The following is a 24,563-nucleotide window of genomic DNA, read 5'->3' on the forward strand; positions in this document are numbered from 1 at the left end:
ACTTCCCAAACTACCCAAGTTAACTACTGTTATATATTTGCTGAGGAACAGGTGAAAAGTAATGTGTAGCAGGTGCTTCTAATGCATTCAGCGATTGAATGGGGCAGCCAACTTGTTGCCCTCCAGGTATTACTGGACTACAACTCGCCTTAACCGCAGCCACCATGGCCAAGGTTTAGGGATGTTGGAAGTTGTAGTCTTAGAACAGCAATGAACCAAAAACAAACAAGAACCAATCACAACAATACAAACACAACACGTAGGCTGATAGTTAGTAGAAAATAGATAATAGAATAATGATATCATTCAAATTATAGTCTTTCCGTTGCAACTTTTGAAAGACCATTGAGAGACTTTACTTTTGAAACTTTTACTTTTGAGATGTCTTCTGTTGAAACTTTTGAAAGACTATTGTGAGATTGTCCTTAGACATCTGTTTTGAACACATGGCTTGACGGTCCTCACTACCACTCTGTTATATTGTACATATGAACTTTGATTGGCTTACTCCTATAATTTGAATGATATCATTATTCTGTTTTATATTTTCTACTATTAGCCTATGTGTTGTGTTTGTATTGTTGTGATTGGAAGTTGTAGTCTGGCAATATCGGGAGGACATAATGATGACTTTCTCAATGATTAAACACAAACCGTGCAAAGCAGCCTTCTTGAAACACTAGGTTTCTTCCGAGTAAACAAGGATATCCAATTAATTCAATTAAAGGGTCAAATCATTTCATTTTAATGCTGTTCAGAGGTTGATTCTGAAATCAGTAGATGACAGTATGATTGTCACAGTTCAAGTAACAATAATTGGCTTTTTTAACTGGCTTGGATGAATTAGTGATTTTATACACTTACTTAAATAGAACGTAATTGAGTGGTGTCTAAAGTATGAAAGAAGAGCGCCAGTTTCATTCAGAAGCGTCTTGGTGGAGCTTGCCAAGAAGGGGAGCGGGAGGGGCAGGACTGTTGGAACTGTGCAGGTGCACAACGGGACTGCCAGATTAGCTTTCCCCGTGCACCTGCACAGCCTCAACCTCATCATCACTTTGCTTTTCCTCCTCCAGGGAAGCAGCAGTGATCGTAAGCATCACTGCTGCTGGGGTTGTAAGCATTGCCAGGATGCAAGCAATGCAACCCTTCCTACATGGTGAACTGCTTTAGTGGTTGTACATTCATAATAAACATTTAGTATAGAAATAAAATTATGGGCAACACCACTTCAGAGTGGTCAGAACTGGGCAACGTATTTACTGGATGAGTACAAAATAATCAGTTTTAGCTGTGATTGCTTCAGTGGTGGGAATTTGAGGTACTTAGGATATAGTAATAAATCATAATAATTTTGCTGATTGATTGATTGATGCTCACTTTTTGAGATTTCACAGTGCTTCTTGTATAGTAACTCTATGCAACAACCCTTTAGCATAGATCAGTATTATTATTATTATTCCCATTGCTGATAGGATGCTGAGTCTGAGGATAGTAGCTGGGTTCAGGCTAAGAAAAGATTTCCCAGTTCACCCTATTAGCCTTTACCTTTCACCAGAACTTGACCTAGTTTTTCCTAATTTGGAGTGTAAAATAGAAAGTAATGCACACAGCAACTAAAGATTGTCTCTAATTTTGGCATATTTAATACTATTCTGTCTAAGCCTCTGATAACCTATTTGTTGCTGTTAATAAAACATAGTGCTTTTGACAGCTATGTTATCTCTTAAAGCTGATACAGTGTTTTCCATTATCAGTGTCTCTATTTGTAGCTATTCTGTTATGTTCTTAAGAAGAAATAAATAAAATAATGAGTCACTGAGTTGTAGGGAGATCGACTGCCATTGATTGCTACCATCATCATGTGGTTACCTCTAGGTGTCTATTCTTATACTGCTAGTTGTGTGCAAAAGTTAATCTTGTTGGCTTTCCTTCAGCAAAGTATATAAAATCATCTGTCTCGGTGACTGAGTATAGCCATGAAAATATACTCCTGGTAGCATATAGGTCAGGATGTTGGCATGCAAGCAGCATATTACGGAAGCTGACACAGGAACTGTGTGTTCCACACTACACTACTTCAAAGATTAACTGTTGAAAATACTTCAGGCACTGAAGCTTTAATTTAGTAACTTTTTAAAGGCTATAATCAATGCAGCACTACGTAGATGGATAATATGTACATTTTGTGCAATTTCCCCTTGCAGTATGACTTTGTGGAACTTTTGGATGGTAGCCGGTTGATTGCAAAGGAACAGCGCAACCTTCTTGAGGCAGAGAGAGCAGGTAGACAGGCAAGGTCTGTCAGTCTTCATGAAGCAGGTTTCATCCAGTATTTGGATGCTGGGATCTGGCATCTGGCTTTTTATAATGATGGGAAAAATGCAGAACAAGTGTCTTTTAATACAATTGTCATAGGTAAGAATTGCATTCACTGTGTTCGTTTACAAAAGTTGCAAGCTGAACTATTCTCTAATATTTTCTTCTTTGTTGGACAATCTTGAGTATTTTGCAGAAAATCTGTTTTGATGGAACACAGTTGTGTCAAAATCTGACTTACTTGAAGTGTACTAAAATATTTATGACATGTTGTTATGCTCTGTTATCAAAGATCTTGTAATAATTCTATTAAAATAGAATTTTGTTAGAAGTTACTGCTTTAACATTCTACAAGTAATTCAAATGAATTAAGCTCTATTTACATTCTCAAAGGCAGTAAACAAGCTAAGCACGCACACTCCTAAAAGTGTCTTAATTTGCTATCATTTACAAGTGATTTAAATAAGAGTTCTCTTCTGTTTTTGCTAACTGCTGTGATTGCAGGGTATTAGAATTTCTCTTCTTACGGTTCCTTTCAGAGTCTGTGGTGGAATGCCCCCGCAATTGCCATGGAAACGGAGAGTGTGTATCAGGATCATGCCATTGTTTTGCTGGATTTCTGGGCCCTGATTGTTCAAGAGGTATATAAATTGAATTCCTTTCTTAAGTCAATACAAATACAGAACAGAAATACAAGTAGTTACTAGAGCAGCAAGAAAAAGAAACTGAAGTACAACTTGTTGTCTAGATGTTCCTCTGCTTCTAAAGCTTGATTGAAAAGAATTGCGTTAAGTCTTCTGTCATGTTTTATTTCACAGCAGCCTGCCCAGTATTGTGCAGTGGCAATGGGCAGTACTCCAAAGGACGCTGTCTTTGCTACAGTGGCTGGAAAGGGACAGAGTGTGATGTGCCTACCACCCAGTGCATTGACCCTCAATGTGGAGGTCGTGGGATTTGCATCATGGGCTCTTGTGCCTGCAACTCTGGATACAAAGGGGAAAACTGTGAGGAAGGTAAATATATAAACATTTACTTAGGATTTGACTGTAATTCTTCAGAAGTGCTTTGCTACACTATTATGTTCTAGGCCCTAAATATAATACCAAATAAATGCAGATGCTAGCACATTTTAGATTTAATGAAAACATCTCTTTTATATGCATATCATTCACATTCAGAATCTTTCAAGCATATTAAACATAGGATTTAGAAAATCTTTCTTGGACTGTAGACTTTAGTTTCCTTAACTATTGAATGTGTAAATACATTTTAATCTCTTAGTTTGTGAGCTTGATCTTCTTTGTTACATCACTGAGCTAAGATGATGTAGGAAAGAAAAAAGATAGTTTGACAAAAGACTCAGTATTTTCACATAGTAGAAGAAATTGCATGTACTGAAAATCTCCTACATAAACTACATTCCTGAAAGTGCTAATTCAAATCCTTCATGTTGAAAAACAGTACAGAATTTTTCTGTTGTGGTGGTGTAAATAACTATGATAGCCTTTCCTCTGTGCTGATATTTTTTCCAGATGGAAAAAAACCACACGTTTCCATTCTCAATCAGATTGATTTTATTGATCTGCACATACAAAGTAATACAATTAAGTCTCTGGAATTAAATTTTCAGACCATTGACCCTACAAGTGTAACGTTTTATTGAGTCAAATTGCTAAATTAAATCTCGTCAACTAAAGCACATTAAAGTGAATTAAGAAAGATAGAGGGTATGCAAGTCATTTATTTCCTAAACAGGCTGATGGTGGTACACAGCTGTCACAACACAGGAATAGCAGAGTCCACTAAGACAGTCTATTCATATGCATGGTCTTTGGGCAACAGAACTTCCCCTAACTTGTATTCATTTCAGTAGCTACCTTCAGATGATTTCAAACCTGTTTCCTTTGTTCTGAATATTGCAGTAAAGCCATCTTCACTCTGCCCTGGTATAACTCAGAAGATTAATTCATAAAGAGTATTCTTCCTTTCTAGCTAATGACCAAATCTGAATATAGTATGCACATGCACATCTCTATGCTAGAACAGGGAAAGGCCTATTTTCAACAAGGTTTAAATTTTGGAATAAACTAAGCAGCCATAGTAAGAGAAGACATGATAGAGGTGTATAAAATTTTGCATCTCCCTATCTCAGAACACTAGACCGTGTAGATAACCAAAATAGCTGAATGTTGAACTATTAAGAACAGAAACAGCACAAAGTTAAACTATGGAATTAGCTTTCACAAGAAGTGGTGGTCACCAACTTGGCTGGCTTTAAAAGAGGATTAGAAAAATTCGCGAGGATAAGGCTACTAGCCATAATGTTTATGTTCTTCCTCCACTATCAGAGACAAGTTGCCTCTAAATTCCCATTGCTGAAAATCACAAGTGGGGAAAGTGCAGTTGCAGTCGGCAGCTGCCTTCAGGCCTTCCATAATAATAATAATAATAATAATAATAATAATAATAATAATAAATTTTATTTATATCCCGCCCTCCCCAGCCAAAGCCGGGCTCAGGGCGGCTAACAACAATAAAACAGTACAAAAGTACAGCACAAACAACACTCTAAAATCATTCATTATAAAATTAATTAATTCAAGCCACTGGCAATCATTGGGCCAGAGCTCTGCGAAGATTGCCGAGGGAGGGAGTCAGGCTGTGCCCTGGCCAAAGGCCTGGTGGAACAACTCTGTCTTGCAGGCCCTGCGGAAAGATGTCAAGTCCCACAGGGCCCTGGTCTCTTGTGACAGAGTGTTCCACCAGATCGGAGCCACGGCCAAAAAAGCCCTGGCTCTAGTTGAAGCCAGCCTAACTTCTCTTTGGCCTGGGACCTTCAAGATGTTTTTATTGAAGACCGTAAGTTTCTCTGTGGGGCATACCAGGAGAGGCGGTCCCGTAGGTATGAGGGTCCTAGGCCGTATAGGGCTTTAAAGGTTAAAACCAGCACCTTAAACCTGACCCTGTACTCCACCGGGAGCCAGTGCAGCTGGTATAGCACCGGGTGAATGTGATCTCGCAGTGAAGACCGCATAAGGAGTCTCGCTGCAGTATTCTGCACCCGCTAGAGTTTCTGGGTCAGTCTCAAGGGCAGCCCCACATAGAGCGAGTTATAATAATCCAGTCTGGAGGTGACCGTCGCGTGGATCACAGTGGCTAGGTCAGGGCGAGAGAGGTAAGGAGCCAACTGCTTAGCTTGGCAGAGATGGAAAAATGCCGCCTTTGTTGTAGCTGCAATCTGCGCCTCCATGGAAAGGGAGGTGTCGAAGATTACACCCAAACTCTTAACAGATGGTCTGGCACTAATTGCGCCCCCGCAAGAGATGGGAGTTGCCCCCCCCCCCATCCCATATCGTCCCGTCCCAGCCACAGGACCTCTGTCTTCGAAGGATTTAGCTTCAACCGGCTCCCACGTAACCATCTAGCCACAGCTTCCACACATCTGGTCAGTGTGTCTGGGGTCGAGTCAGGATGGCCATCCATCAACAGATAGAGTTGGGTGTCATCAGCATACTGATGGCAACCCAGCCCAAAACTCTGGACAAGCTGGGCGAGGGGGCGCATAAAGATGTTGAAAAGCATCGGGAAGAGTATCGCACCCTGAGGTACTCCACACACCAAGGAGTGGCACTATGACAATTCCCCCCCAAGCGCCACCCTCTGTCCCCGACCAGAGAGAAACGAGCGCAGCCATTGAAGGACTGTGCCCTGGATCCCCACGTCGGCAAGGCGGTGGTCCAGAAGTTCGTGATCGACCATGTCAAAAGCTGCTGACAGATCTAGAAGAATCAGCAGCCCCGACCCACCTCGATCCAGCTGTCTACGAAGATCATCTGTTAGGGCAACCAGAGCCGTCTCGGTCCCATGACCAGCGCGGAAGCCGGACTGGAATGGATCCAGAGCCGATGTTTCATCCAGAAACCCACCAAGCTGTTCAGCAACCGCTCTCTCAATCACCTTACCCAGGAACGGAAGATTCGAAACCGGGCGGTAATTGGACAGATCTAAAGGATCTAATGATGTTTTCTTTAAGAGCGGGCGCACCACTGCCTCCTTCAGTTCCCCTGGGAATGTCCCCGTGCCAAGGGACAAATTGATGATTTCCCCCAGGAGGGCCTGCACCTCGTCTGGACACGCTCTAATCAGCCAAGACGGGCATGGGTCGAGAGGACAGGTGGTGGGCTTTCCAGCTCGGAAGAGTCTGTCCACATCGGCTGGGGATATCCAGTTGAAGTGGTCCAATACTGGACCCGAGGACAGTCGAGGGGCCTCCAGTTCCTTTATTGTATCCAAATTGGCAGGGAGGTCATGGCGGAGCAACAAGACCTTCTCCGCAAAAAAGCTCGCAAATGCCTCACAGCTGTGTGTCAAATTGTTATTTAAATTTGGCTGTCCCTCAAGGGACGTTAAAGACCTGATTATACTAAATAATTGCGCCGGGCGAGAGCTAGCGGATGCAATGGAGGCCGAGAAGTAAGACTTCTTAGCAGCCTTCACCGCCATCTCGTAGGTTTTCATAAAAGCCCTATAAGATGTTCTTGAGGCTCCGTCACGGGCACCCCACCATACTCGCTCTAGCCGTCTGAGGTCCCGCTTCATTTTCCGGAGCTCCTCGGTAAACCAGGGAGCCCGGTTTCTGCGGGGTCGCAGAGGGCGCTTAGGTGCGATCTCATCGATGGCTGCCAGGAGCTGGATATTCCAGCCCTCAACAAGCTCAGTCAATGAGTTGCCAGGGGGAGCAAGATCCCGCAAGGGTCCATCAGCCAAATCGGCTCGCTACCTAAGCAGGGTGGGGGTGGAAAGTTAATCCTGGCTTTCAGAGTGTAGTGATCAGACCATGGCACCTTCATCGAAGGAGACATGATCACATCTATACCTACACCAAAGATCAAATCCAGCGTGTGGCCTGCTTGATGTGTGGGGCCCGAAACAAACTGGGAGAGCCCTAGTGTTGCCGTGGAAGACACCAGGTCCAGAGCCTGTGAGGAGGGAGTGGCATCAGCATGGATGTTGAAGTCCCCCAATACCAATAGGTTAGGGAACTCCAAGGCTCAGCCGGCCACCGCCTCCAATAGGCCTGACAGGGTGGCTGCTGGTGCGCTAGGTGGCCGGTACACCAGCCAGACAGCCAAGCTCTCCTCGGAGCCCCACACTAGGCCAACACATTCAATGCCAGGGATCGATGGCGATGGTAGAGCCCTGAAAGGACAATCTTCCCGGATTAATAATGCCACCCCTCCCCCCCCGGCCCACAGTCCGCGACTGGTGGAGGACGGAGAAACCCGGGGGCGCCATCTCTCGTAAGGTAACTGTTGCCCCTTCGCACACCCAGGTCTCCGTCACACAAGCCAGGTCGACCCCCTGCGAGATAAAGAAATCTCTCAGGGTGGCGGTTTTGTTGCCTATAGACCTGGCATTGCACAGCACCAGTGACGGAGGTAAGTAATCCTTGCTCACCCTACCCTCATCCCTCGGGATGAGGCGCAGATTGGAAGGAGTGAGGCGCAGATTGGAAGGGGGTTGTTGGCTAGTTAGGCATGGAACTTGCAGGTATTAGAAAATATGTAGGCACATATATTGGGAATGTAAAGGAATTCTAGCTTCTAAGGCTGCAATTCTAGCCATGTCTACTTAGAAATAAGTTCCATGAATTAAGTGGGTCAGTGGGGTTAGGATGGCAGCCTGTTTTGTTTGCTTGCCTTTATGATTTGAAGCATGCTTTTTTTAATGAGAGCTAAAACAATCATCATTTTCTGTTAGTAAGCCCTGTTTTGCAGCCCCTGCCACAATTACAGCCAGGTCTTTTTCTAGACCTTCTGATGATTAAAGCGTGTACCTCTATTGATTTTTGCTGCTGCGTTCTGTTAACTTGTAGTTAAAGTAAAAGGAGCATAGCGAGGAATTGAAGGTTTCTTCTGCTTTGTACTCTCTTCTTTTTCAGAGCCTAATAGGAGCATTATACAGACCACTGAATTGTTGTGCTTCTTTACTCATGTGTAAGAATGAATATACTGTAGCCTAATTCATGGGAAATAACGATAGAACTCATAGATGCAAAACTGTCTTCCCGTTTCAGCTGATTGTTTAGATCCAGCCTGTTCAAATCATGGTGTGTGCATCCATGGAGAGTGCCATTGTAATCCAGGATGGGGTGGTAACAACTGTGAAATTCTGAAGACTATGTGTCCAGACCAGTGCTCTGGCCATGGCACGTATCTTCAAGAAAGTGGCACATGCACTTGTGACCCTAATTGGACTGGTCCTGACTGCTCCAATGGTAAGGACTTTTTTGTTTGCTTTAGCTGTTAATATTGGGCAATATTCTAGAATAATATTATATTTAGGTCCCAGTGTAGCTAAAGGCTATAAGCAATGCAAGAAAAAAACATGTAGGAATACTTAACTGAAATTGCCAAGGATACAAGGATAGCAGATTGCCACCACCAACACTTGATTCATTTCATTTCATTCATATATTTCCACACCGCTTTTTACCCACACAAGTCACAGAGCAGCTGACAAACAATATGTAGCAATAACATTACAGTTGCAACATAAATCATATAGAATAATTAACAAATCATCAGTAAAATCATTTCATTTATTAATACGGGAGTGAGCCAAGTTCACATCATGTATGCCTGACATTTTGCATAGACTTGAAGGTTTTCTATTAAACCTCTGCAAATTTCTTCTTCACTCGAAAGATGGTAGTGCAGTCCTTTTGCTGAGGTACCAGCCTGCAGCACTATAATAACATTAATATTGTACCTTGTGATGTCGCAGTAAGTCAGTGGTAGCACCTTATGATGCTTAATGTTTATTTTCTGGCTTAGCCAGTTATATATATATATATATATATATATATATATATATATATATATCCATTCATATACAACCAAGTACCATTTATGCTCCCACCAGATGGTGACTGCTGAGTTTACCAAACAATAATGCTGCCAGGGTCCTACAATGGCACTATTCTTTGGTAGGCCCTACAGCCTGGCTGCAGGAGTGTTGGTGGCATGGCTGCCAGAGAGTGACAGAAGCTGAGGGTAGCAGTGCAGTGGCAAACAGGCCAAGGGTCAACACCCTGAGAATAACTAGGCTGACATTAGTCACCACAACATTCTTATATTATATTATATTATATTATATTATATTATATTATATTATGCTGTCTTTCACCATAAGGGTAAAGGTAAAGGTAAAGGGACCCCTGACCATTAGGTCCAGTCGTGACCGACTCTGGGGTTGCGGCGCTCATCTCGCTTTATTGGCCAAGGGAGCTGGCGTACAGCTTCTGAGTCATGTGGCCAGCATGACTAAGCTGCTTCTGGCGAACCAGAGCAGCGCACGGAAACACCGTTTACCTTCCCGTCGGAGCGGTACCTATTTATCTACTTGCACTTTGACGTGCTTTCAAACTGCTAGGTTGGCAGGAGCAGGGACTGAGTAATGGGAGCTCACCCTGTCGTGAGGATTCGAACCGCCGACCTTCTGATGGGCAAGTCCTGGGCTCTGTGGTTTAACCCACAGCGCCAATTAGTTTGCTCCTTATTCTCCAAATGCTTCAAATAACCTGTAGATAATCAATATATACATGTTCCTAATTAAAAAATTGTTTTGTTAAGATTCTAAGAGAAAAAGGAAAAGTTGTTTTGCTCCATCCAAAGGTTTGGGGGGGGGGGGGAGACGTTTAAAATCAACTTTGCTTTCCTCTGTCTTCATCAGCAGTTTGTCCATTAATTAGCCCTCCAATTCCTCTTCAGTTAAATTAACTCTAATTAATAAGTTCATTACAAAGACTAACGCACCTTGCTTAAAGCAAGTGTGCTAGAAGCTGATAAACACCTCCACTCTAATGAAAAATTGATTAGATGGAAGACAAAAGGTGGGGCCTCTGAAATAAACCTTTTCCTCCCAGAGCAGGGTTGATATTTTGAAGTTTTGAAGTTAATCCATCCAAGATCTCTTAATAAATAAATACATCATTTAGTTCAAAGTAGATATAAAAAGATGATATGAGAAACTCTCTTGGCTCCCACATCTTCTAGCGCATAAAATGTGTCACAAGTCTGGATAGTATGTTTAATGTTCTACAGCTCTTTGAGATACAGCAATGATGTCTCAGGGGAAGGATCCTTTTTTATTATTACATTCCTATTTCAATATCTATCACAAATAATTTCTGATCTTTGTTTCCAGAATTGCTTTTTCTGCTGTTTCTTTCTTTCAGGAGACAGAAGTCATATAATATGCTTATGAAACATCTTATGGCTGTGCCAGCTTTGTTCTAAGAGTCTTAAACTATATCCCTTAAGCTATGTTTTTCCTTCTCATATTAGTGCCACAGAAAACTATTCCCTCAAAAAAAAGGAGAGATGAATGCAAACTGTAATAGACTAGAGTATTATTTCACACCTTGTATTCAGCATGAGAATAAAGTGTTTTATGTAGCTTAGAAAACACTTTATTATTTTAGCAATCACAGTGCATTTTCACAAGACGACAAATAAGGAACTGAATACTGTAGATGAAAAGTGACCAGCCTACCTCCCACATGCGGCCTTTCCCCTAATTTCATGCGGCCCTTGACCTAACGTCATGCAGGTAACAAGGGTGGAGATAATGGGAGGAATGAGGATGGCAGAGTGGGAGAACATGGCAAACAGAGTGAAAGAAAAAACAGGTGGCTTCATCCACTTTTGGCCCAACCCTACCCACCGCTTGCATGTGCTCCCCAACAGATTACCCCCTCCACAGAAAAAAGGTTGCCCATCCCTGCTGTAAATAATGGGTTAAATGGTCAGTTGATACTGTTTGGGGTTTTTTGCCTACCACATAGCAATTGTCACAACCAATCTGGCAGTTAGGGCATTGGGTTGGATCCTTAGTCTAAGCAGGAAGGAGATTGGGCGTCCCAGCCCCCACTCCAGTGGATCAGGGTACCCTGTTAGAGGGGTCCTAGGGGCAGTGCTTGTGTCCAGATGCCCAGATGTAGATCATAGGGTGATCCTTAACCCAGAGGTGACCCTGTCAATCAGTCATCCAGCAGTCGGGTTGGATGGTTCTGGATTTACTCCCAATGCCTATGCCAAAACTACCCAATCAGAACACAAGATATTTTGGGCTCAAGGATAGACACCCACATACAAAATGCATCTATCTTGTGTTGATGTTCCACACAAAAACTATACTTACTTGTGGACTTGGGAGTGTAGTTACATTAAGTTGCCACAATAGGGCAGAGAGTAGGAAAGAGCTTTATCTCAGTGCCCTTTATTTCAACAATCATGAGGATTTCAGGAATGGAAACACTTAATTTCAAGGTTACATGAAATAATACATTAGACTGACAATTTCAGGAACAAAAGTGCTGGAGATCATAGAACAGAAATAGACAAAAGGAATGGCTGTTTTTACTCCCTTGATGGAAGACTTCAGGCTTAACACTGGTAGAATCAAAACATTAACATGATATTGTTGTATCTTTATTTTTCTGTGGGTTAAAGCAAGATTTTCTGCTGTAGCTACTATTAGTTTTCAGTGCATATGATCTCAATGCTCAGTAAGAATATTACATAAATCCTCATATGTGTAAGAACAGGTGAGTCTTAAGATATATGTGATTAGGAAATCTAATTTTAAAATACTCAAAGCTAACTGAAGAAAAGCTGTGGTAGATAGACATCACTAAATCTCCTGGGCAACTAATAGAGCATTAGCTAAGATGTAGATTCCCCATCCTCTTGAGAGCTTCCTGAAAATGCTTTTATAGTAACTTTTTAAATTACATTTTCAAAGGGTTTGCCTTCCTCTGTGATCAGGTTGGATCAGGAATTTGGCTAATTATTGTGTTCTTTCTCCACCCCCACCCCATCGTCCTTTCTCCTGCTGTTTTTTTGTAATGCAGAAATCTGTTCTGTTGACTGTGGCACACATGGTGTCTGCATGGGTGGAACTTGTCGTTGTGAAGAAGGCTGGACTGGCCCATCCTGCAGTCAGAGAGCATGTCACCCTCGGTGTGCTGAACATGGAACATGTAAAGATGGGAAGTGTGAATGCAGCCAAGGCTGGAATGGCGAGCACTGCACCATTGGTAGGCTAGCTGTGCTTTAATATTATTCTTCAATACTGAACTTAAAAAGCCAGAGGTCCTGACCTTGTCTGAATCAGAAATTTAGCACTTTGAAGCCTCTTCCTTCAAATGGAATATTTTCACTTGTCAGTTTGTATAAAGAAATTGTTACTTTAAAAAAAGAAGAAGAAATGATTATATGATGGATCATCAATCCTTTATCTCACCCCAGATGGAAGGGGCAAGAATCTCTATTCAATTTTTTCTTGGTTTTCTCTACACATAAGTTCACTGACTCCAATGATAACTATTTTAGTATTCTTCCTAATCAGTGGATAAATCAGTTCATTTCTACCAGCTTTTCTGTTTTTAGCTTGTAGTCATGCATCTCATTTCACCTTTATTAACAAAGGAAACTAAAGAAACATTGTACATGAACATAAAAGCTGGTTTGTTTGCCAGGAAATCTAGCACCCTGAAATAATTTTTGTTGAGTTTTGTTAGCAGGCATAATGAATTATTTAACATTTCCACAAAGCTTCTGTTTCGACAAATTGAGCAACTTGCTGACTTTCAGCACTTCCATTCATAGGTTTGTTTGTTTTTTTGCAAGCAAGAGCAGAGGCCCTATGTTTTTGTAGTACAAGACTCATTTTTCCTTTACATCCTGCATATTATATGGATATAAAAGAAAGATGCCTTTTTTCTTTCTTAAAATTTTCTTTCTTAGAATTCTGTTATGTTTCTTTTCAGAAACCAGTCTTTGACCAAATAACCTTTGATATCTAACTAAGTTGGATCCATGATAAGTCATTAAAGATCACAAAGAGGACAAATGAAGGAAGACTTTTCATAGTGATCCTTCACATCTGTCTCCATATTTCCTGCTCCTTTTAAAAGTCTATGGTAAAATGAATGTGGGAGACAAAGCCTATCGCTAAGCTTTAGCTTGTCAGCTTGTAATTATTCAGCAAATCACTCTTCTGTTGGCCTCACCGACCTACATGGATTACAATTATATATGGATGAACTGTTCTTGCACATTTTTTCCAATGTATTAGACACAACATGGTTTTTTTCATCAGCATAGGGAAGGCGGGGGGTTCGACTAGATTTCAAAACTATGCGTTGCCCGTGTATTTATTGCATTACTGCTTTTGCAATAATACATTCATTGTTTTGGATATTTGTTAAGCTTTAAAACATTCAAGTGGTTTGGGAAGGGCTTCCATTTTCCTGCAATGACTGACTAATTCAGCAACAGTTCTAATCCCATATATATCCAGTTTCCCCTTATACCTAGTCATGGTTCCCAATAACTTTCAGTCTCACCAATCTCTTTAAACCCTAATCGATGGGGACAGAATTGCAGCCTGCAGCTATGAGAATAGTTATGCCAAAATGGATTAATGGATTAATTTTATTATAAGTATACTTTGAAGTTCCATTTACCAATTTTAAACTTATAGAATACAAAATTTATTCATTTAATATTGGTGCTAGAGTGTATTTATTGATGACAACAACACATAAAAGCTGTCTTGTGTAATATATGCATGTATGTATGTATGTTACAAGAGTAAACTATAATTTCTTACACATGCAGGTCCTGCTATCCACTCGCTATGCAAAAATTAACTTATCTGAATATAAAGAATTATGCCCAAACTTTCCTGTACACTCTGCAGGTTCAGATATCTGAACAGTGGGAGTCTGCCTACTTTCTTGTTTGTTTGTGCTTTAATGTTTGGCTGCAGACATTTTTAGACAGAAACTGTGCAGAGAGGGAGGGAACAAGATCAGACAAATTGGCAAGCAGGAGAGATCAGACAGATCAGTTTTTGTTCTTTGTGAGAGACATGCTGATTGGCTGCAGCCATTTTAGGAAGAAACCATGGAGACAGATCTGACAAATCCCCAATTACAAATGTTCCCCTAGAAATCAATGGAAATTGTGGACTCGTTATGCAAACGCTCGCCTAATGAACAATTTCCATGGAGCATATACTATGTTTGGTAAACGGAAGCTGTGTGTATAAATAAATACAATGATAGAAAGCTTGAAAAGAGAAGATGGGTAGAACCAATGAGTTGGATCTCAAGATTCCATTCTTCCAACAAAAACAGTTTTTCCCCAACAGAATTGGTATTTTGGATCCAACCTTCTGTCAGTACAGATAAAATAATGTTAAAGAAAAATAAAACCTGCATAATGTCAACAAAACAAAGTGTATTGCACCCAGCCCTTGTAGTACTCCCAGTAAGTCTGTGATCACTATCCAACAGCAGTAGAAAAAGGGGTCTGCAATAATTGTCAAGAGGAATAACTTACACCACCTATATTTCTGAGAATCTTTGTAACCCTATTACAGGGTTCAAATGGAAAAAAGGGGAAATAACACAATGCAGCATAATAATTGCACCATGTGCGTTTGTACAGCAATACTTACTAATCGTACAATCATGATGCTTAATAAAACAAGATACAAGGTGCAAGATTGAAATTCTGTCCAGATTCCAAATGTTTTAGTCTTGTATGTAGTGTTTAACAGCTAATTCCCCAGCTGTTAGTGTTTCATTTTCAAATTTTCACTGATTGGCTTCCTAAATCTCACATCAGCCTTGGTGTTTAACAGAGGTGCACTGACCAGCTTGACTACATTTTTTTTCCTGAACAAAGCATGTCTTTGTGATCATTAATGATCTTGCTTTCCAATGTAGTGAAGAAATAAAAACAAATAGCAGGTATTTCGTAGCTTAAAGGAATTAGGATTTCCCCTAGGCCAGATTTTCATTTGAATTGCCTGCATCTACATGAAAATCAATGTAACTCAATAAACAGCTTGGTGTTTAAAACACTATTAGCAGAGAACACCTCAAAGGACTACCTTTCCTTAAACTGGAGAGATGGGATTTTTGGGGGGCTTCTAAATATGTGCCCTGCTGAATACAAATAGAAAGAGTAATTGAAAATTAGGTGGGAAAGAAATGAAACATTTTCAAAAACTAATAGAAGTTCTCCGTGGAAACGTGCATCAGATGCTTCCTTAAACCTATGTTTATTGATGGCTTGCACATCGTAGAGCTTTACTTCTCACTAATATGATCAGCATGCACTTCCTCGCTCTCCAAAGTTGAGAACTTGTCCATTGTTCAGAGTTACATGCCAGGAGAACTGCAAGCTTTTCACATTTTACCAAGTTAATAGCTGTGTTAACAAATAGTTGTGTGAACCCTTGTGAGCATACATTCGGTAAAAGTGAGCAGAACCTCTCCTTGTTTTCAAGTCCAAAGCTCATCTACACGCATCAATTCAGACTGGCCTGAAGATCATCTGTCTTATCAGCCTTCTTCCTACTGAGTGCAGACGTGGGAGGCATTGGAAACCAGTGCTCTGTAACTGTTGAGATGTTAACCTAGTTTTAATATAGCTTTTAACTGGATCTAACTTGTTTGAGCATCAGTTCAGAAGCAACAAATAATAATGAGTGGAGTCTGTAGTGGTTGGTCTCATTGGGACAGGTAGGGCAGAAGGTGGGAAGCCCAGGCAGTAGGTGGTGCCAGAGACAATGATGGGCAGAGCCAACTTATTATTGGTTTGTCCTTCTCATCCTCCTTGCTGAGTTCTACAGGTGTAACACTGAGACTGAGGATGACACGCATTAAACACCCAGCCCAGCAAGCAGCAAACTTTGAAATGGGCCCAAGGCTGGGCAGCAGTTGTCTCCCAGTGGCTCGATCTTTTGACCTTTCATCTTTGTCAACCTAGAACTAGGATAGCAAAGAAAAATGGGTAAGAGCTGGCTGTACTTGGGATATGACAGTGGACTGACCACTCTGCTCCTTACTGGTCCCACTTAAGATTGCCTTCATGGAAAGATAACTCTCTCTAACGCTGGTCCATGTGGAACTGAGAATCAGGCACTAAAATAGACACAATGAATTTATAGCTTTCAAGATGTTGATGCAGCCACAATTTTTAATATCCTTGGCTATCGGAAGCTGGAGCTGGAGTTCCAATAGCATCTGGAAAGCTACAAGTTCTCCATCACTGCGCCAAAACCTGCTCGACAAAACTTACTGATAAAGTACATTGTACAATTCAAAGAATGCTGTAATGTTTTGAATGGAGGGACCCATTCTGTATTGCTGTTTCAGTTAATGTATGTAGATTGAGTTGTTCTGTTGAACTGAATGCAGATACTGGATTCGGTCACTAGCATTTTGTGGTATTTATATGCTTTTGTATCCCATTTCCAGGGCTAGTGCAAGACTTTCTGCTGCCTGAGGCATACTGGCAGCTGCCACTGCCCCAGCATGTTGACCTGCTGCTGTTGCTTTTGCCACTACATCATCAATAGCAACACAAGTGTGCCAAGGCTGACCAGAGTCATCTCATCTGACAAAGTCTTGTGCTGCTTTGTTGCCATAGCAATAAATACATTTTTAACTTTAGGCTGCATTCGCCATGGCAATGCAGGGATCATGCAGGCACTCTCAGAGACCACTTTATCCACAATGACTCACTCTGAGGAGGAACTGTTCTTCAAAGTGAGGCATAGGTTATCTAGAAAGCCCTGTAAGAATTGCTGCTGAGAGCTTTGCTGCAGCTTCACACTCCGTAGCAGACAGTGGAGGGAGGAGGGAGCTGGTGGCAGCACTGACCCACAGTCAGTGGCGAAATGGCACTGAGAGTGTGTCTGGGCTGGGACACACACACACACACACAGAGAGAGAGAGAGAGAGAGAGAGAGAGAGAGAGAGAGAGATTGACAGGCCCTCTCCATCTGCCTGAGACAAAGGTCTCACTGTGGCTAATGGGTGGACGAGCCCTGACTATTTCAGAATAAAGTAAATTAAGTTCTCTTTCTAAAATAATTATAGGATGCAATTAGACATGTGATGAAGTATCAATGAGATCAGCTTATAACTAAATGCAGAGTTGTGTGCTTAACTTTAGGTCCATGTAAGTTGCATTGATTCACACCCAACTGAGCAAGAGTGTAAAGTTGGAAGGGAGATTGTTAGCGATAGGCTATTGTTTTTGCAATTTAGCTGACACTTATCTTGGGTAAATTAAATAACTGTGATAGGAACACTATAAAAGTGAATGCTTCACCAGCTGCTTTGCCATTAAACGCATTTAGTCAAATGGAATTAGCAAATAATTACGTTGGTAGGAATCTACTATATTCAAGTGTTGTATTAGTGGCTCCAATTAAAAAGCTTCATAATTTTTTTCTTTCTATACACATTATTATTGTTAGGTAATTTACATTGCAAATTAGAAAACCTGCATTAAAATTCAGCTGCATTCTGATTTGTCAACAGCCCTTTTGAAATAAATCTGTAACGTTAAATATGGGTGAGTAAGACCATCTGTTTAAAGAACTTGCCTGCAGCTCAAACACTTAACTCACGAGAGGCATTACAGCTGTTTAATTGTTATGGTGTGGAAACAATGATCGTTCTGTCCAAAATTAATATTTATATACATATTCATGTGGTTCAAAGTAAGTGGTATAAATGTGAGTGTACGCCATTAAGCCTTCAGAGAAGAGATGGAGTTAGGCTTTGGTGATATTTTAACCTGGCTGGGAGACATGTATATTTCAACCTAATCTCAAATGGATGGGGGCAATAAGCATATCATTAGTGGAATGCATCTCAGCGTATGAGGAAAACCAACTTAAGGAGACATGAATAGTTAACTGGGACTTCCCTGAGTTCTCTGTTTCCTACAAGAAGGCTAAGCTATTTAGAATGAATTGACCTTTGGATTTGTGGAGCTAGGCAGAAAGCAGTTGGAGACACCTAGTAGCAGACTAGTCTGGATTACTTGAATCCTGTTTTTTGCGCCTCCCATCAATTGGGAGGCAAAGTCAGGATTATTTGTACTGAATAGTTGGGCTCATGGAAGTGCAGAGATTGTGTACTTGTCAAGTCTGTGGGGCAAGAAGGCAAAGCTGGGTGACTAGGGGGCTTTTTAAAGGTTATGGCTCCAGGGAAGACTATTTGAAACTGAAAGCACAGACTGACTTTAGAATAGTGAGCTACTGCTGGTTCAGAACCTAATGCAACAGAACATGTAGCTTCTCAAGCAGCCTATTGTTTGTTACTAGATATATCTTGCTAGATGAAGCTGCTGGAAGTGTGTTCTCCTGCACGTTAACATCAAAAAATGGTGTAAGTAATGGCAAGATTTTAAAAGCTTGTTTTAAATGGCACTATAAATAAGACAGGCATTCTGTGCCATGGAACCATGTACATATATGATTTTACATGGTTTTAACAAGGCACATAAATAGCACTTAGCTGCCTTCATACTGATAGCTAATTAGCAGTTAAGTAGTCCAAAGTCTACTCTAATCCTATTTGAAATGTTACAATAAAAACATAAATGCTCTTACCAGATTTAAATGGGGAACATAGAACTTTACACAAGTAGTTTAAAAAAAAGCCTGCACGAAGGAAGTTTGTAAGTTTTAAAATTGCAGACGTGCTGTGAACACATTGAAGTTAGTAGCAGCTATTGCACAGGAAATTGATAGATATACGAGAGGACAAAATGTTCAAAGAATACAGCTGGTCTGGCACTCTACAAGCTATGCAAGAAAAAGTGCAATCTATTACAATTGTAGGTTCAAATTCAGAATTATTCTTACTTCTGCAGAATTAGAAAGTGAAGAGTAAGCATTCTCTGTGGGAAGAAATAAAGGCCTCTGTCAGCACAGAACTTTGAACACTTCAGAAAATGACAGTATTTTGATAATAAAAGAAAAGACTTGGGAAAACAGAAATACCATCTGTCAATTCTGAAAATATTAGGTATTGCATGTGAAACTGAAGATATTATGTGACTGAATTTGCAGCAATGTGACACTAATTACAATTAATGTAGACAAATAGTTTCAATTTAGGCCTGCGTGGAGGTTATGAAAGATCGCATAACTAAGCATAGCTACTGCTACATACTTGCACAGTTTTCTACCACAGAGTTACTCTGCAATCATGTTAGGATATGCTGATATCAGCTTCCTAGTTTTCTGAATGTTTTAACATTCACGCAGATTGCACTGGAAAAATATGTGCATGGATGTCCACACTAATTTAAGCAGGTTGCTACGTTTCTTTTGAGGAAAGCTTGTCTTATTTTCTTTCTTTTCCTTCCTTTATGATAATTGGTTTCATGACTCTTTGGGCATTAAGCAGAACTGTCACAAGGAGACTGCCTCCATCATTCTTGGTAAAGTCCCAAATGGCATTAATTGTAAGGCTACTACAAGGTTAAAGGAAATACAGTAATTAATTTTCAATAATGGTTTATTTAATGCTTCATCACAAAACTAATGCTCAAGGCCTAAACAGCTTTGCTGGCCTATTTGCCTTCAGTTGCAAAGCAAAATCCTTACTACCACACACAGCAGCACATGTCACCCTAAACATTTACAGTCATACCTTGGATCCTGAACGCCTTGGCTCCCGAACAATTCAGCTCCCGAACGATCAAAACCTGGAAGTGAGTGTTCCGGTTTTTGAACAATTTTCGGAAGCCGAATGTCTGGTGTGACTTCCGATTGGCTGCAGGACGCTCCTGCAGCCAATCAGAATCCGTGCTTTGAACATTTTGGAAGTCTAACAGACTTCGAGAACGGATTCCATTCGACTTCCAAGGTATGACCGTATTTCCTAGTTAGCACTAAGATCCATCTCTAAGAGTCATCTCTGTGTCTGGTATTCTTTTTATCTCCTAGGACTGCAATCCTTTGACCTGGGGTTGCAGAATACATCATGTAGATAACTCCATGATTGGAGAGCCAATATAGCTCCCTCTCCACGTCTGTAGCAACTTCTGTGGACCTAGCAATGTTGGAGCTCTGATATTGGTGGAGCAAAAGATGTTAGAGTGGTTTGGGGTGGGGGAGTGTTTCAGAGGACCAGGATAAGGCTTTGGGTCCCCTTTGGAACCAAAGGAGGAAATTCAGTTTCAAATATTAGAGAGGTGGGACCTTAAGTGACTCTGAGGTAGCTGAAATATACTCGGGAGTCTCCCGTTACTTGTTCCTTCTCCACCCAATCCTGTATCATGCAGTAGGTTTCTGGTGCTAAATTACATCTGGTGATAACTACTGCCAAAACATCACCAAGAATATTCATAGCACAGTGAGCATAACAACCTTTGTAAGTTTTCAAGGCTACAAATTATGAAATTTCTCCAGTGCATCAGTCATTCTGCCGAAATCTGAGTATGAATTCACCAGCTTGTGTTTCATGGAATTAGCCATTGGAATTTGTGTCACAGCTTTGCCTGCAAGTTTTATTTAAATTTCATTTTAAGTGGTAGGGAGGCATTTTTAATACCGGGTCAATTATTTTACCCCTAGCATGACATCTTAGCTTACAGTCATGTTGAAAAGCTGTGCGCAAAACAGGATAGTTAGTATTTTTCTTTTTTATTCTAGCCCTAGACAAGAAAGATCATGGTAAGTGAAAATATCTCGTAAAGGGCATGAATAAACTAATATGAATATGAATTTGTTATACTGCATTGAAAATTATGTCACTGCTATAATCCTTTATGACAGGGTAATCAGTAATAAAACAGTGCAGTGAGTACCAATTAAGGAACATCAAATCACTGAGCATGCTGTTCATGCTGATTTAAACAGGAGATGATTGGAATAAATGGATTTAATATATACTTTTTTGCAGGCTGTAGCTATTCTGTCATATCTACAGGAGCTAGCATATGAATAATCTAAGGGGGATACCTACTTATATCTCTAATGGAAGACTAATGAAAAGCATTAAATTTTAGAAAGCCTGCATTAAGACCTGTTGTTAAAAAAAAACATAATAGTAAATGGGAATTTTCCTGCTAGCTTTAATAGTTTATTCCTGGAGAAATTACAACGGAGATGAATAATTTTTCTTCTTGTTGCTATGCTTGTTTTCACTCTGCAGTTTGTTGATGTTCCTTACATTAGTTGATTACAGAAGCTATTAGAAATCTTTTAAGTAATCTTATGTAAATCCTAATGTATTCCCACCATGCCCTCCCACAATTATTGTCAAATTTCTTAATAGTACTAAGCCAACAAATTATATAATTCAAAATTTGTCTTATTTCCACCATTGTCATCTGAGAGATTTTCTTAAGAAGCTGTGAGGCTCAGGGGTTTTTTGGGGAGGGGGGCGAGATGCTCATATTTTTCGAAGGTCTGAGCTTTTGCTAGCAAAGCAACTATATTTTTATAGTGAAATTTGAAATTTTATAGTAAAATTTCATCCAGGAGGAAATGATACAGAGTGGAGAAGTAACAGGCACTACATAATCCTTTCTCTGCCTGCTTCTCAGCTCAATATCAAACTACCTTGAGCTATTTCCACACCAGAGTTACAGAAATGTGTTTAACTGCTCTGTCTCTTTTCCATTGCACATCACCCTCCCACAAGCATCATTTTTCTCGGGAAATAAATGGGATTCAAGTTTGTTACGCACCAAGCCTAGTTTTGCCCTTCTGTTCTCTGAGTATTTATTTTGGTATGGAGCTGTTATTTATGTACAGTATTAGCTATATTTATACTTCCACCAAATTTATGTTAATTATTGTAAGGGTGGTATTCAACTAAGTTTTACTCAGAATAGACCCACTGATATTAATGAACACGACTAAATTAGGTCTATTAATTTCAGAGGGTCTGCTCTGAGCAAAGAGTAAGTTTTGGAATATTGGTTGCAATGCCTTTGGCCATGGTTTTCATTTCCTCTCCCCCATTTCTAATACTGGAGCTCCTGACAGACCCTAGGCATGGCAAACAAGGAGAGAGAAGCCAATTGGCAGATGATGATAGCATCGTATTATCTTCCTTTCTAGTCTTTATTCCCCATCTCCCATCGCACTCCTTCTAACCCTTTTGTACTATTGTCTTCAAACACAACTTAATGACTTTTCTTACACATCTTCTCCTTCCACCTCCTCTAACCTAACCTTTTCTCCAGTCCAGATACTCCTCTCTGTTACCTACTCACCAGTTAGCTCTATAAATGCTGTAAGATTCCCCCGTTAAATCCCACCCTAGTCTTCCATTTCACATATTCCCTTCAGCAAGCTACCTCTATACTTAGGATGTTTTCCAATGGGGGACTTAATATTGCCAACAGGTTGCTCAGATATCTCACACACGCAGGTTGTTGGCAACAGGTTTTTTTAACTTACTAGATTTTCTGTGGAAAGGATAAATCTGAAAGAAATGATACACCAATGATATCATGTGGACACTGAAAAATTTGTGTGCATGAACACTCATTCCCTAATGAACACCCTCCTGGAAGTATCCATGCTGTTTTTCTCCTCCCTTCCACCTTCCCACATCTTTCCTTAAATTCACCTTGCAAATGCATGGTTTCCTTTTTCACTTACCCTTTCTATCTGTGTCTTGCTCACAGACGTCCCTATGTTCCACACTGGGTCCTATACGATTCCATTTTATTCTTCCTTCCTATTCAGTGCATACGCTGAGCCACTAATGGTATGGACACATGGAGCCATCAGTACAGATGTACATGACACATAACTTTTATCTTTCTGTATGTCTGGTTCAAATCTTTCATTCTGCATGTAGCTATTGTAAATTGCACAGGGGTAGCCATGTTTAGGGACGCGGGTGGCGCTGTGGGTAAAACCTCAGTGCCTAGGACTTGCTGATCAGAAGGTTGGCGGTTCGAATCCCCGTGACGGGGTGAGCTCCCGTCGTTCAGTCCCAGCTCCTGTCAACCTAGCAGTTCGAAAGCACCCTTAAGTGCAAGTAGATAAATAGGGACCGTTTCCGTGTGCGGCGCTGGTGCTGGCTCGCCAGATGCAGCTTCGTCATGCTGGCCACATGACCCGGAAGTGTCTTCGAACAGCGCCGGCTCCCGGCCTCTTGAGCAAGATGAGCGCGCAACCCTAGAGTCGGTCACGACTGGCCCTGACGGGCAGGGGTACCTTTACCTTTAGCCATGTTTATCTGCTGCAGCAAAAAATCTGGGAATATTTCTGTTTTTATTGCCGTGTACCAATTGGAAGCAATGGCCAGGTGTGCTTCCTGCCAGTGTCATCTAGGTACTAGTACAAAGCTTTCTAGACTTTTCATGCTGGTGACAAACTTTTTAGACACACATCATTTCACAACACAGTAATTCAGTTTTGCTAGTAAACCAGAGGGTAAACTAACCACTTTCCAGCCCAAGGAGGAGCGTAGGCAGCATTTATGCCACATGCCTACACACTGCAGCAGACACACTAAGGTGTCACGACACACAAAATTGGAAAGCTCTGATCTAGTAAGATGCCAACTTGTCTCCTAAAAGAAGTGAGTCACCAACTACATTTCACCAGTGCTTCAATGTCTGCCTTTTGTGCTCAGTTCACATTGCTGATCATCACTTACAGAAATCTATGTTTGTGCCTATCACACCTGAATATCCCATCGTAATCTCTCTTTAAGAGATTTGCTCATCAAGTTAAGATTCCAGGGATGCACCAAGCAGTAGCATTCTCCATGGTGCATCGAAAAATAGGCAGCCAGAAAGAGTACAGACTGGAATGGCACCAATTCACTCCGCCATCTCATCCTGCATAATGTCACTAATGACTCTTACAAAAAGGGCAAACCAGGTTCAGCTTCACTGATATTATCTTAGAGTGAATTCACACGTGCTGATTAAAGCTACATTTGGTAAGTGTTTCAATGAAACTACCTTCGAAGATCAGTCAATACATGCTAGGCTAGGCTGTTGCCACTGCAAGTTGGGAGTAAATAAGCTAGTCACATATTGTCTGCTTTTTGTTGGTTTGTTTATTTTGTTTGATTGACAATTGATATACTCCATCAGTGATTCCAGGTGCTTTATAGCATATTTAAGCAAAACAGTGCAATACAATACATAATGTACAGGTCACACTTATATTGAACTTAGCCTACAGTAAGTGACTAGAAAATAAGGCACATGGTGTGTAAGTAAGCTGCAGTGTTAAACATTAAGCAATTATTATTTAACCACTTTTTAGTCTTTAAAAAGCAGCAGTCAACCTTTACTTGAAATGACAGCTACCTGTGGAAAAAAGCAAATAGACTTTCTCTTGTTTTATGTTACATGCTACATTGTATATATGTATCTGTA

At 40.8% G+C, this 24,563-nt stretch overlaps 1 protein-coding gene across 30 annotated transcripts in view; it reads left to right on the forward strand.

Annotated features, from left to right (window-relative positions):
• TENM3 (teneurin transmembrane protein 3) overlaps positions 1-24,563 on the forward strand; it is a 1,288,912-nt gene that overhangs the window by 1,198,838 nt on the left and 65,511 nt on the right. For 29 of the 30 annotated variants that reach the window (XM_079991304.1, XM_079991293.1, XM_079991322.1 and 26 more), the window contains 5 exons: positions 2,205-2,415; positions 2,856-2,957; positions 3,135-3,329; positions 8,393-8,593; positions 12,233-12,418. In XM_079991304.1, coding sequence (XP_079847430.1) covers positions 2,205-2,415; positions 2,856-2,957; positions 3,135-3,329; positions 8,393-8,593; positions 12,233-12,418 — 895 coding nt within the window. The remainder of the gene's footprint in view (positions 1-2,204; positions 2,416-2,855; positions 2,958-3,134; positions 3,330-8,392; positions 8,594-12,232; positions 12,419-24,563) is intronic. The other variant, XM_079991294.1, reaches the window with a different exon arrangement.

Source organism: Podarcis cretensis (assembly GCF_951804945.1).
Source record: "Podarcis cretensis genome assembly, chromosome: 9".
Taxonomy (NCBI): Eukaryota; Metazoa; Chordata; class Lepidosauria; order Squamata; family Lacertidae; genus Podarcis; species Podarcis cretensis.